Source organism: Tamandua tetradactyla, chromosome 15 (assembly GCF_023851605.1).
Source record: "Tamandua tetradactyla isolate mTamTet1 chromosome 15, mTamTet1.pri, whole genome shotgun sequence".
Taxonomy (NCBI): Eukaryota; Metazoa; Chordata; class Mammalia; order Pilosa; family Myrmecophagidae; genus Tamandua; species Tamandua tetradactyla.
Genome location: NC_135341.1, coordinates 78,359,914 through 78,371,378, shown reverse-complemented (window position 1 = coordinate 78,371,378; position 11,465 = coordinate 78,359,914). Strand labels below are relative to the sequence as shown.

Genomic DNA, 11,465 nt, shown 5'->3' with positions numbered 1-11,465 from the left:
GAAGGTGTTTTGCAAACACATAACCATCACCCACAGTTTTATCAGGTATTATGTGTCTGTGTATGGGGTGAGGATGGAGCTGGAGTTAAGAAGACATAATAGATACTTAGAATGATGTAGTATTTTTCTATTAACAAGATATGCTCACAGTGCCTACCGTATTAGGCAGCAGTCTAAATGCTTTACAAATATTAACTTATTTAAGCCTTGCAAAGACCATGATGGAGGTTCTATCTTATTTCCCCCATTTTATAGCTGATAAAACTGAGGCATGGAAAAGTTAATTAACTTGCCGAAGGTCATACAGCTAGCACGGGGTGGAGCTAGGGTTATGAACAGATTCATCCGATCCAAGTTCACGCTCTCTACCTCGAGGCCAAGCTATTTTGCTGGAAAGAGTGGCTTTGGTGACCTGGGGAAACCACTATGACTCTCCTTGTCAAATGGGAACAGTAACGTTCACTGCCCCCTTCACCCCAGGGGAAAGCAGTGTCCAACCCCCAGTGGGACTCAACTTTTCGTTCTTCTGTTCAAATCTCTATAGGAATCCAGACTATTCACTGGGAATCCCAGCCAAAAGGAATGAGATAATTCACCCAACAAAACATGATCTGAGAACACTGAAAGCAGACCATAGACGCACCCCCGCCCCCGCCACCTTCATCTGAGTATCCTGAGCACTGAACATATTTTTTAAAAATATATATTTAGGAAGTAAATAAAATTTAATTTGGACACATTTTAACATTTGGCATATATTTTTGAAAAATAAAGTTGAGAGATTACATTGCAATCAAATATTCTGACATAAATCTTAAAAAACATAAATTTTAAAAAACACTTAGGACCTTATGATTCTTTAAATATTTCCAGTGTCTACAGAGTTAGTCATTACTCTTCCAAGCCAATACATGCTTTTTCTCCAGAGTTAGAACTCACAAGTTTTAAGCTGAAGCTTGGGACTTTCTGAAATGCAGAAATCCCCTCATACCAATCCACATGGATATGGTAGTTTTAGGTGTGCAAAGCCCTTTCAGAAATACATTTCTCAGTAAACGCCCTCACCCCGAGGTATTAAACCTACAAGCACAGCGAAGCCCGGAATAGTAGTGATTTCCATTCGTGTTTGCTTAGTATCTACTACGTGCTGGGCAGCAAGCAGACTGAGCACACAGCCAGGGACCCGGCCCTTGCTTTTAAGGAGTTTTCAGTTTAGCAGAGGAGACAACGGTACAGACGATAACACAGGGGGAGCTCTGCGGAGGCCACACACAGGGTTCTGAGAGAGCAAGGAGAAGAAATCGCCGGGTCTAGTCAGGGAATGGGGAGAGGCTTTACCAAGCTACGAATGAAGTGGCCAAGTAAATGGGGTGTTTTAGGGACATGTCAAAGTGTGGGAAAAGGAGGCAGACCCAAGAACAGACCCATATACAGAGGCACAAAGGGAAGAGAGTGGTACATTCAAGAAAGGACAGTTACCTATTGGGTCAAAGTATCTGAGCATCAGGGTAGTAAGCTAGAGAGACTGGGAGGAGCAGGTTTTGGATAAAGTAGTCAGGTAAGACCTTTATAAGGGGGGACGCTGGAGTGCGATCTGTGACATGAGGAAAAGCCAATCATGGGGTGAAGTGAGAGAAAGGGACTCCAGGTAAACAGCAAGCACAAAGACCCGAGCAGGTTAAAGCTTGCTGCCTTCAGGAAACAGGAAGGCCAGTGTGACTGGAGCAGTTAAAGATGAGAGTGGGGAGAGATGGGAAGACAGTGAAGGAGGAGAAAGTGGAGTCACAGAAGCCAGGAGAAGGAGAGGCTGACTGATTAGATTGAGAGGAAAGATGTCTAATACAGCAACATGAAAGGCCCTGGAAACCTCAGGAGGAGAAGGATTTTATGGTGAGAAGACAAGTGGTATTGAAGGGGGTTGGAAGAAATAGTTCCTGCACACAACTCTTTCTCGAAATAATGAGGTGAGTAGAGAAAAAATATATGGAGCAGCAGAGAGGCATATGAAATTGAAGGGTGTTTTGTTTTGTATAAAAAAGGAGAAATAATAGGATGTTAATACACTGATGGGAAAGATCCACTAGAGGGGAAAATCACAGAAGCCACATGGCTGTTCTGGCAAGCATACACCACTTCACCTTCTCTCCCCTCTGCTGAATCTGTTTCCTGTGATCCTCAAATGCTGGTATCTTTCAGCACCCTCAAGCCCAGCAAGCACACTGCTCATCTCTCTGAGTACCCTCATTGGTGGGTCTCATAAATTCCCAGTTTCAAATGCCTACAGCATGTTGGTAACGTGGATTTTCATCACGGTCTAAACCTCTCATCAGCACTGCAGATCCTGAAAACTTTCACTGGATAACCAAAAGGCCCCACACACCAAAACCAGCCCCACCCCTCCCCTCAACCCTCTTTTAAACTTGAGTTTTGAGCAAAACATGCTCTGGTCAAGGGTCCTCTCTTCCCGCCTACTTCGCACGTTATACTCTAGGAATGCCAGATGGCTGCCCTCCCGTCAGCCTAATCCAGAAGTCCCCATTTAATCCTCACAAAAAAATATGTCTTCCCCTGAGGTTAGACAAAATAATAGCCCAAGTTATATGGCTAAGTGGGAAAACCAGTACATGCCTCTAGATCAGTCTGATCCTTAAATCTATGCTTCTACTGCACACTTTCCTTAGAGGAAGTCTCTGCAGTTACTTTATTTTCAATGTATACCGTAAAATCTTTATTTTAATTAGTATATATTCACATTTAAGTCAGCAAAAAAGAGTATCAGTTTATAATAGTAATAATAAAATGAGGAAAAAGTCTAGCAAAATGGTTTATTCTCACAAGTTATTGTTGGAAGGAGTCCGTTAAATAAACCAGTGCTGTGAAAATGCCTATCAATTTTTCAGATTTCTTCACAACTGTGTTAGTTATGAAGCATCTTTTTAACTTTTATATGTACAAGTTTTTAAAGAGCTGCTACATCAGATGACAGTAACTCTTCAGTGTTTATTTTTACGTCCAAGTTTGTGATTTTAAAAGGTTACTTAAAGGCTGGCTGTGAACTGTTTCACTGTCTTTTCACTCTCCCTTTTTAGTTCTTCAATGTGGGCATCCAGGCGCTCTAAAATATGAAGAGACCTCAGTTCCTCCTCTTCTAAAAATCTTGTAGCTATTGTACCAAGGGGAGACAGAGGTAAGGGACACTAGAAGAGAAACACATTTTGACATGTATATGTAAGCAGATTATATTTCTAGGACAAATTATTCATGATATTTTCTAACCAGCAATATTAAAAGTTACTATTTAAATAGTAGTTTTTCCTCTGAAGATACATTTATTTTCATCCTAATGGCAAGAACCATAAAACCCACCAGTAACTTCTGCAAAATGTAACAAACGTCCTTTCCTTTCTGATTTGTCGTGCCTATTTAAAGAATTATACAAATATAAAGGTACTAGTTATTAGTTTGAAATCTATCCCAACTTATATTTACATATCCCCAGAAGAGAGTATACTTAATGCCTGTTATTTCAAACTCACTTTAAAATTTGAATATATTGCTTTCTTTTTTTTTGCTTTTCTTTCAAAGTACAGATAATCTACCAAAAATAAATTAGACACTAATTAAAATCAGTATTTCCCTCCTCCAAAATTCCAGTCCACAATCCCCTATCGGAGGCCTTTGAGGCCAGTTATATTTCAGAATTCAGATATATGCTTGGATTTTAGAAAGGTAATATAGGATATATACCATATATTATCCAAGTAGCATCCCAAAATTACAACATCTTGATATTTCTGAAGTGTAATGCATTGATAGTCACACTGAAGAGGATACATATAACGTATACATGTTATCACATCAGTTCAATTCAGTTCAGATTTTGATGCCAAGTAAGTTCTGCTGCCAAACTTTAGAAGAAAGTTTACTTCTCAAGAGTTTTGGGATTTCAGAATTATAGATAAAGAAGCATGAACTTGTATAGTCCTTATTTTTAAAACTAAAAGAAAGAACTTTCCATGTGGACTTATTGGCATATTGAAAAGGCAAAAATGCTGAACTTGAACAAGTTACAAGGCCATAACTGGTGATAAGAAATGAATGACTTGAGGGCAAGCATTTCAGTACAAAAGGGACAAAGAAGGTAGAGTCTGCACAGCAGCTGCAGGGCAAGGGGCCAGCAGGGCACCAAAGGCAGGCTCAGCTGTCAGTGTCACCACCATGCAGACCAACGGCACATTCTGGACACTTCAAATGTACTTCCTCTCTCTACCTCCACCCACCCCTTCTTCCTTTCCAACAGTTCCTTTTCCCTTTGCCACTGCCTATGCTTCAGGATTATCCTGACATCCAGAGATATTCCTCAAACCAACATTTCAGTACAAAATCCTCTCTGAAAAAGGCAGGAAGGGTATTTCCAATTAGGGTTAAAGACAAACACCTATAAATTAAGTTATATTTCAGAACTAGGATGTATTTTAAAAAGTAATTCTAGCTGAATGTCTTCACAAAAACCACTAGACTAAAATATGTGAGAATAATAATGGGTACTTATGATAGACAACCAACAAGAAAAAAAAAGTATTATAAAAAATACCCTACTCCGCCTCAAAAAAAAAACAACTAACATCTAACAAAATCAAACTAAAGAAACTCAATAAACTAATAAAATCAGAAAGTTTCCATACCAAAGATATTAACTCTTCTTGGTCATTTATACTCTCAGACATAGTCTCAGAAAAATTGGCTTCGTTTGCATCTAGCACTGAAGGCAAAGAGTCCGTTTTACACACAAAGTTAGAAGGCAAAGAGATGGAGGAGCTGCAAGGGCTGACGTGAGGAGTCAGGGGGCTGAGGACCCTGGAGATGGGCTCCATGCTCTCTGGCGCACGTCTTCTCGGGGACGGAACACCTGCTCTGTAGGGCTCAGTCTTAACTCCATCATGTCTGCGCTGGCCATGGGTGGGCCTGGAGAACAGACGAGAAAACAGAACAAAACAAAGACTGTAGGCACTTGGCTCTTTTCTAACAAAACTATTGTTGGAAGTGGACTTAAAAATTCACAGGCTAACGCAGAGGCTACAGTCTCCGAAACAGCAGCCCCTTCAGACCAGGTGCTCTTTCGCTCGTCCAGGCCCACAATGCCCAGTGCCCACTGCCAGAGCCCTGTCCTTATGGCACTTACGGGACAGTGAGGAAGGCAATCAAGCCACCAGAGGAAGCAAGCAGAAATGCTAGGGTAGGAGGAGGGCTGCACATGGCAGCACCTGAGAAGAGCACCTCACCTCCTCTGGGCGTGGAGGTGAGGGTCTCAGCAGAGGCTCCTGGTAGGAAAACCTGCAGCCACAGAGGGCGAGCTGAAGTCACGTGTTTTTTCACTGAACACTTATTCCTTATGGTAACAGCCTGTATTTAATTGACCAAAAACACAAAGAAAACTTTCTATAAAAAGCCAAATTCTACTTTTTATGGGGAAAGCAGGATTAGGAAGATGGGCATCAGTATCAAAAGGCTCAGGGGAATGAAGACTGCATAAAACTAAAGCTTTAATAAAAGTGTTATATAAACTTCCCATGTTCAAAACTGTGATAGCAGCTTTGCTTTTACCTCAGAATTAAATATAAGGAGTCCTCTGATAAAGATTCAATTTCTTTTAAGTCCGAAATTATTCTCAAAGAACTGAGGACTATATTATAACATGTCATGGTCAGGTTCATGTGTCGACTTGGCCAGGTGGTGGTACCTGTTTTTCTGGTTGGGCAAGTACTGGCCTGTCTGTTGTAATGAGGACATTTCATAGAATTAAATCATGATCATGTTGGTTGCATCCACAACTGATTCCATTTGTAATCAGCCAAGGGGAGTGTCTTCTGCAATGAGTGATGCTTAATCTAATCACTGGAAGCTTTCTAAGGAGGATTCAGAAGAGACAGGCTCTCTTTCTGCTTCGGCCAGCGAGCCTCTCCTGTGGAGTTTGCCCAGACCCTCCTTCGGAATCGTCAGCTTCACAGCCTGCCTGCAGATTTTGGACTCTACGTTCCCACGGTTACATGAGACATTTTTATAAATTTTTTATCTACAGATATTTCCTGATGATTCTGCTTCTCTAGGGAACCCTAATACACAATATACATTTTAAATACGCTTTAAAGAAATGTTTACCCGAAGTCTGTGTTCTTGAACTCTGCTGGTCTTCTGTGTGTCGGTTTAAAGGTGCTGTCATATTTTGGGGGGCACAGCTGAGTGGAAATCTCCAGCTTAGATTTGGTATCCATCAAGTCTTTCTGTAGTTGCTGATTTTCAGACACTAATTTATTTAATGCCTCGATATAATTCTCCTGGAGGTCTACTAGAGGTATCTCTTTGGCCTAATAAAAAAGAATACAAGGGCCACTTAATCTGCACAATAGTACCTGTGGTTGGACGATTCATTTTTTATTTTTAGTTCTACCTGGTTCATCTATGACTTTACATTGAATAAAGTGAGGATTCACTTTCACCCCTCTTAAGACTATCAGAGAAGTAACAAACAAGAAGAAAAGGGCTCTGTTTCTCACTGTAAGTAGGAACGGAAAGCTAGAAGCACAGTGGGCTTCCCTGATGTGCTGACGAATATGCAAGGAGCTGGAAGGATGGAACCAGGAGAGAGAAAAGCTACCACTGAGACTCTAAGACAGGGAAAAAGAGTGGAAATGGCAGCCATGGGTTCTTGCCCAAGAAGATTAAACAGCCCCAGAATACCTGTGGAAGAAGACAAAGAGATCTCATTCAAGGGAAGAAATTTAAACAGAAGGTTCTGAGAAGGAAATTCTGGCTGGCAGGGAAGGCTTTCAAACAAACACTCTCTGGTCTTAAAGACTTTCACAGAACTGACACTGATTCTTGAATGGGAAACAAATGAGGCCAAGCAAGGCAGCATTGAAGCAGAAAGTGGGAATCATTTCCCTAATCTATTCTCAGTTCTGTGATCATAAATTTTATTGCTTTTCAATTGTAGGTGCTCCCTGAAAAAAGAAAGCTTGGATCATCTTTTACTGATGACAAAATATTCTTATTAACGTTCTGCAAAATTATGGTTATCTTCTTTGGAGTTCAATATGATGTTTAACTTGGTCTTTTCTGTAAAGACTCTGGAAAAAAAATAAGCTGGTCAAGAGTGGTTTAACTAACAGAATTTGCCTCACACATGTTAAAATACACCTAAAACATACCTATTAACTATCTGTGTACCAGCAGTGAAAATAAGTTACAAAATCTTTCAATAAGTTGTCAATGCCAGATAAAATCTCAGATAGAAATATATCCAGGACATAAGAGTTAAACTGAAAAATTACTGTCAGTTTTTTAAATGTAGTAAATTATTTTATCAGAGCTATAGCTTTGATTATTAAGATAATTAGATAATTTATTAAAATAGATGCTTAACATATGCTGAAAAGAATGTCTAGTCATAGTCTGGCCTAAACTTAGGTATATTTTAGTTAACAGGACTATTTTAACATAAAAGTAATTCTACCTTCCTAGGTGGTAAAATTCAAAAGGACACTTTCTAGTAGTAATTATTCTTAATACACATGACAAGTTCACGTTGTATATAAGTTTAGAACCAGAAGATGCCTAAATGCTGACAAAATCTTTACCAGATTTGATGTCTGATGTCATTATATAAACTTAAAAAAACAAAAAAAAGATAAGGCTTGCCTTTGCCAGGCATCTTTTAAAATTTCTCAATACCTCATTATTTCATTAGTAACAATTACAGAAAAATGAATGTAAACGGTAGCAAGCACACACCTAGCTAAGTAAGAAAAAGACAATATTGTTACTATTAGATGGAGGTTTCAGGACAAAATAAGCTAAAAAGAATGTCTGGCCATAGTCTGGCATAAAATTCCTTGAGAGCTCCCAAATCTTAAATATGGACATATAATCACTGGCTAAGATGAGATCCTCCCATTCAGGTATTACCAACTGCTGAGTCTTTAAAGGATTCCATAAATCTTGGCTTTCTCCACTGCTAGCTTAATGTTGGCTTTATCAGGGCATCCATCATTTTTTGCCTTACAAAGTGTTTAGCTGTTGTTTCCTCTTCTATTTTTCCCATCCTACAGGTTTGTACTTTAAAAAAATCCTTTCATTTTGGTTTCAGAGGGATTTGGGGAGTCATCAAGATGGGATACACATTTTCATCTGTCATCTTAAATGACAGCATAATACTTCATAGTATAGAAAGCCACAAATTAACTAATCCCTCTATAATAAATGAAGATTCAGTTTATTTCAAAATTTGGACTATTACACACAATAACACAATAACCACTTTTGTACATTTGTACCGACAGGATGGGTCCTTTGGGAATGAACACTGATATGACCTTTCTGGAGAACTGAACATTCAGCAAGGACTATCAAAATCAAGAACACACATGGCAGAGGAGTTTAGAAGGTTTAAGCATTTACAGTTTTGATGGATCAATATTTACAAAGTGATTTTTTAAAAATACTACAAAAATTTAGGTCTCTATTTATATACCTCATGTAAACCCAATTCCAATTTCGTCACCGTTTCAGAAAGATGACAATTTTCTAACTTGAGTGACTCCAGCTGATCCAAAACCTCCTAAGGAGGGAAAGAACAGGGAAAACAAAACAAAACATATATATATATGTATATATATACACAACCACACACACACACTCATATATATAAAACAGATCAGATGCATCTTACAAAATTTCCCACAAGTACTTTTCATTAGGCGAAGTAACATTCTTCTTTTATTTATATAAAATACTTTCCACAGAGATAAAAGGTATTAGTAAGGTAAGTTAACATGCGTGTGATTAAAGGTAACTCTAAGATGATGAATCAAGTGGTGAAGGAACAGAACCTCAGTCCACAGATAACCCCTTACCCACTGTCCTGAGTTAGCTGCTGTCATGGTTAGGGACAGGTGTCAACTTGGCCAAGTTGTGGTACCTGTTCATCTGATTGGGCAAGTGCTGGCCTGTCTGTTGCAATGAGGACATTTCATAGGATTAGGTCATGATCACATCAGCTACATCCACAGCTGATTCCATCTGTAATCAGCCAAGGGGGAGTGTCTTCTGCAATTAGTGATGCTAAATGCAATCATGGGAAGCCTTTTAAGGAGGACTCAGAGGAGACAGGTTCCATTCCTGCTTTGGCTGGTGAGCCTCTCCTGTGGAGTTCATCCAGGCCATCCATCGGAGTCATCGGCTTCGCAGCCTGCCCTGTGGATTTTGGACTCTGCGTTCCTACGGTCACGTGAGACACTTTCATAAATTTTATACTTGCAAGTGTTCCCTGTTGATTCTGTTTCTCTAGAGAACCCTAACTAATACATCTTGGTACCAGGAGTGGTTCTTAAGGAACAGAATCTTAAAAATGGGCTTTTATGAATGGTTTTATACTCTGACTGGACTCAGAGACACTAAGGACTCTGATTCCTGTAATCAGAATGACACTCCCAATCCATGGACTGAGTTGGCAAAGGAGATAGTCAAAATATCATCATTCGATTCTCCTAATGCTTTGCTTGTACGAAGCCAGACTCTGGGGGATAATGTTTTTGACACCTTTACAGAGTTTTGTAGAAATAAGAGTTATAGAGATGTTGGTTGGTTGTTGTTAGATACACTGTCTACATTAAAGGGTGAAAGGGATGGGCTTAAGGCTTCAAACGAGAAGCTTAAGCGCCATCTGAAAGATGTAGAGGTTTCTATGAGTATCCTGAAGGAAAATCTTATTTCCTGTAGCCATAGACTTGAGATCTCTGAAAATCAGACTCAGAACCTTACTGTTAGAGTAGCAACTTTACAACATAAACTGAAATCTCAGTTTTGTATGGTGTCTGCCGTTCAAGTGAGGGCATTGATTGGAAAGGAGTGGGACCCTGAAAAATGGGATGGTGACATATGGATTGATAATGATGTTGGGGGTGAGGTTGAAACCCTAGACCATGCTGAGCCTTCTTTAGATAACCCTGTAATAGTCTGCCCTGAGGACATAGCCGCCCCACCACCAGCCTGCCTTGAGGAATTGGCCACCCAACCTCCTCCTGAAGGGATTAGCCCTGGAGTTATTAATCCTGTTTCACCAGATGAAACTGCAAATGAAAGCCCTGAAGCAAATGGCTTGGAAGATATTTCTAATTCTTTTCATGACCCACCCCCACCACCCCTCATTTCTTCTAGACCTATAACTAGACTAAAGTCCCAACAGGCCCCTAAAGGTGAGGTACAAGTATCACACATGAGGAGATACGTTATACTCCAAAAGAACTGTGTGAGTTTTCCAATTTATATAGACAGAAATCAGGGGAATATGTGTGGCAATGGATTTTAAGAGTGTGGGATAATGGTGGGAGGAATATAAGGCTGGATCAGGCTGAATTTATTGATATGGGCCCACTAAGCAGAGATTCTGCATTCAATGTTATAGCTCGAGCAGTTACAAAAGGTGTTAACAGCTTGTTTGGGTGGTTGGTTGAAACATGCATCAAAAGGTGGCCAACATTACCTGAGGTTGAAATGCCAGAACTGCCCTGGTATAATGTAGATGAGGGGATCCAGAGGCTTAGAAAGATTGGGATGTTAGAGTGGATTTATCATGCAAAGCCTGCTCTTACACCCCAGGAATGTCCAGAGGATGCACCTTTTACCAGAAACACTTTGCTTTCAGCTGGCAAGGTCAGCAATATACTTTCACTGTCCTACCTCAGAGGTATATCAATTCTCCAGCCCTATGTCATAATCTTGTTCGCAGAGACCTTGATCGTTTCTCCCTCCCAAAAGACATCACACTGGTCCATTATATTGATGATACATGTTGATTGGACCTAGTGAGCAAGAAGTAGCAACTACTCTAGATTTATTGGTAAGGCATTTGCGTGTCAGAGGATGGGAGATAAATCCAACAAAAATACAGGGGCCTTCCACCTCAGTAAAATTTCTAGGTGTCCAGTGGTGTGGGGCATGTCGAGATATCCCTTCTAAGGTGAAGGATAAATTGCTGCATCTGGCTCCTCCCACAACCAAAAAAGAGGCACAACGCCTAGTTGGTCTTTTTGGATTTTGGCGACAACATATTCCTCATTTGGGTGTGCTACTCCGGCCCATTTATCGAGTGACCAGAAAAGCTGCTAATTTTGAGTGGGGACCTGAACAAGAGGAGGCTCTGCGACAGGTCCAGGCTGCTGTGCAAGCTGCTCTGCCACTTGGGTGGTATGATCCAGCAGATCCAATGGTGCTGGAAGTGTCAGTGGCAAATAGAGATGCTGTCTGGAGCCTTTGGCAGACCCCTATAGGAGAATCACAACGCAGACCCTTAGGATTTTGGAGCAAAGCCTTACCATCTGCTGCAGATAACTACTCTCCTTTTGAGAAACAGCTTTTGGCCTGTTACTGGGCCTTAGTAGAGACTGAACGCTTAACCACGGGCCACC

General features: G+C 40.4%; 1 protein-coding gene across 10 annotated transcripts in view; it reads right to left on the bottom strand.

Annotated features, from left to right (window-relative positions):
• Positions 1-712: 712 nt before the first annotated feature.
• Positions 713-11,465, bottom strand: part of CEP63 (centrosomal protein 63) — an 85,130-nt gene continuing 74,377 nt past the window's right edge. For all 10 annotated transcript variants that reach the window (XM_077130174.1, XM_077130176.1, XM_077130175.1 and 7 more), the window contains 4 exons: positions 8,531-8,617; positions 6,160-6,365; positions 4,686-4,965; positions 713-3,197 (listed from right to left, as the gene is read on the bottom strand). In XM_077130174.1, the coding sequence (XP_076986289.1) occupies positions 3,039-3,197; positions 4,686-4,965; positions 6,160-6,365; positions 8,531-8,617 (732 nt within the window). In that variant the 3' untranslated portion in view covers positions 713-3,038. The remainder of the gene's footprint in view (positions 3,198-4,685; positions 4,966-6,159; positions 6,366-8,530; positions 8,618-11,465) is intronic.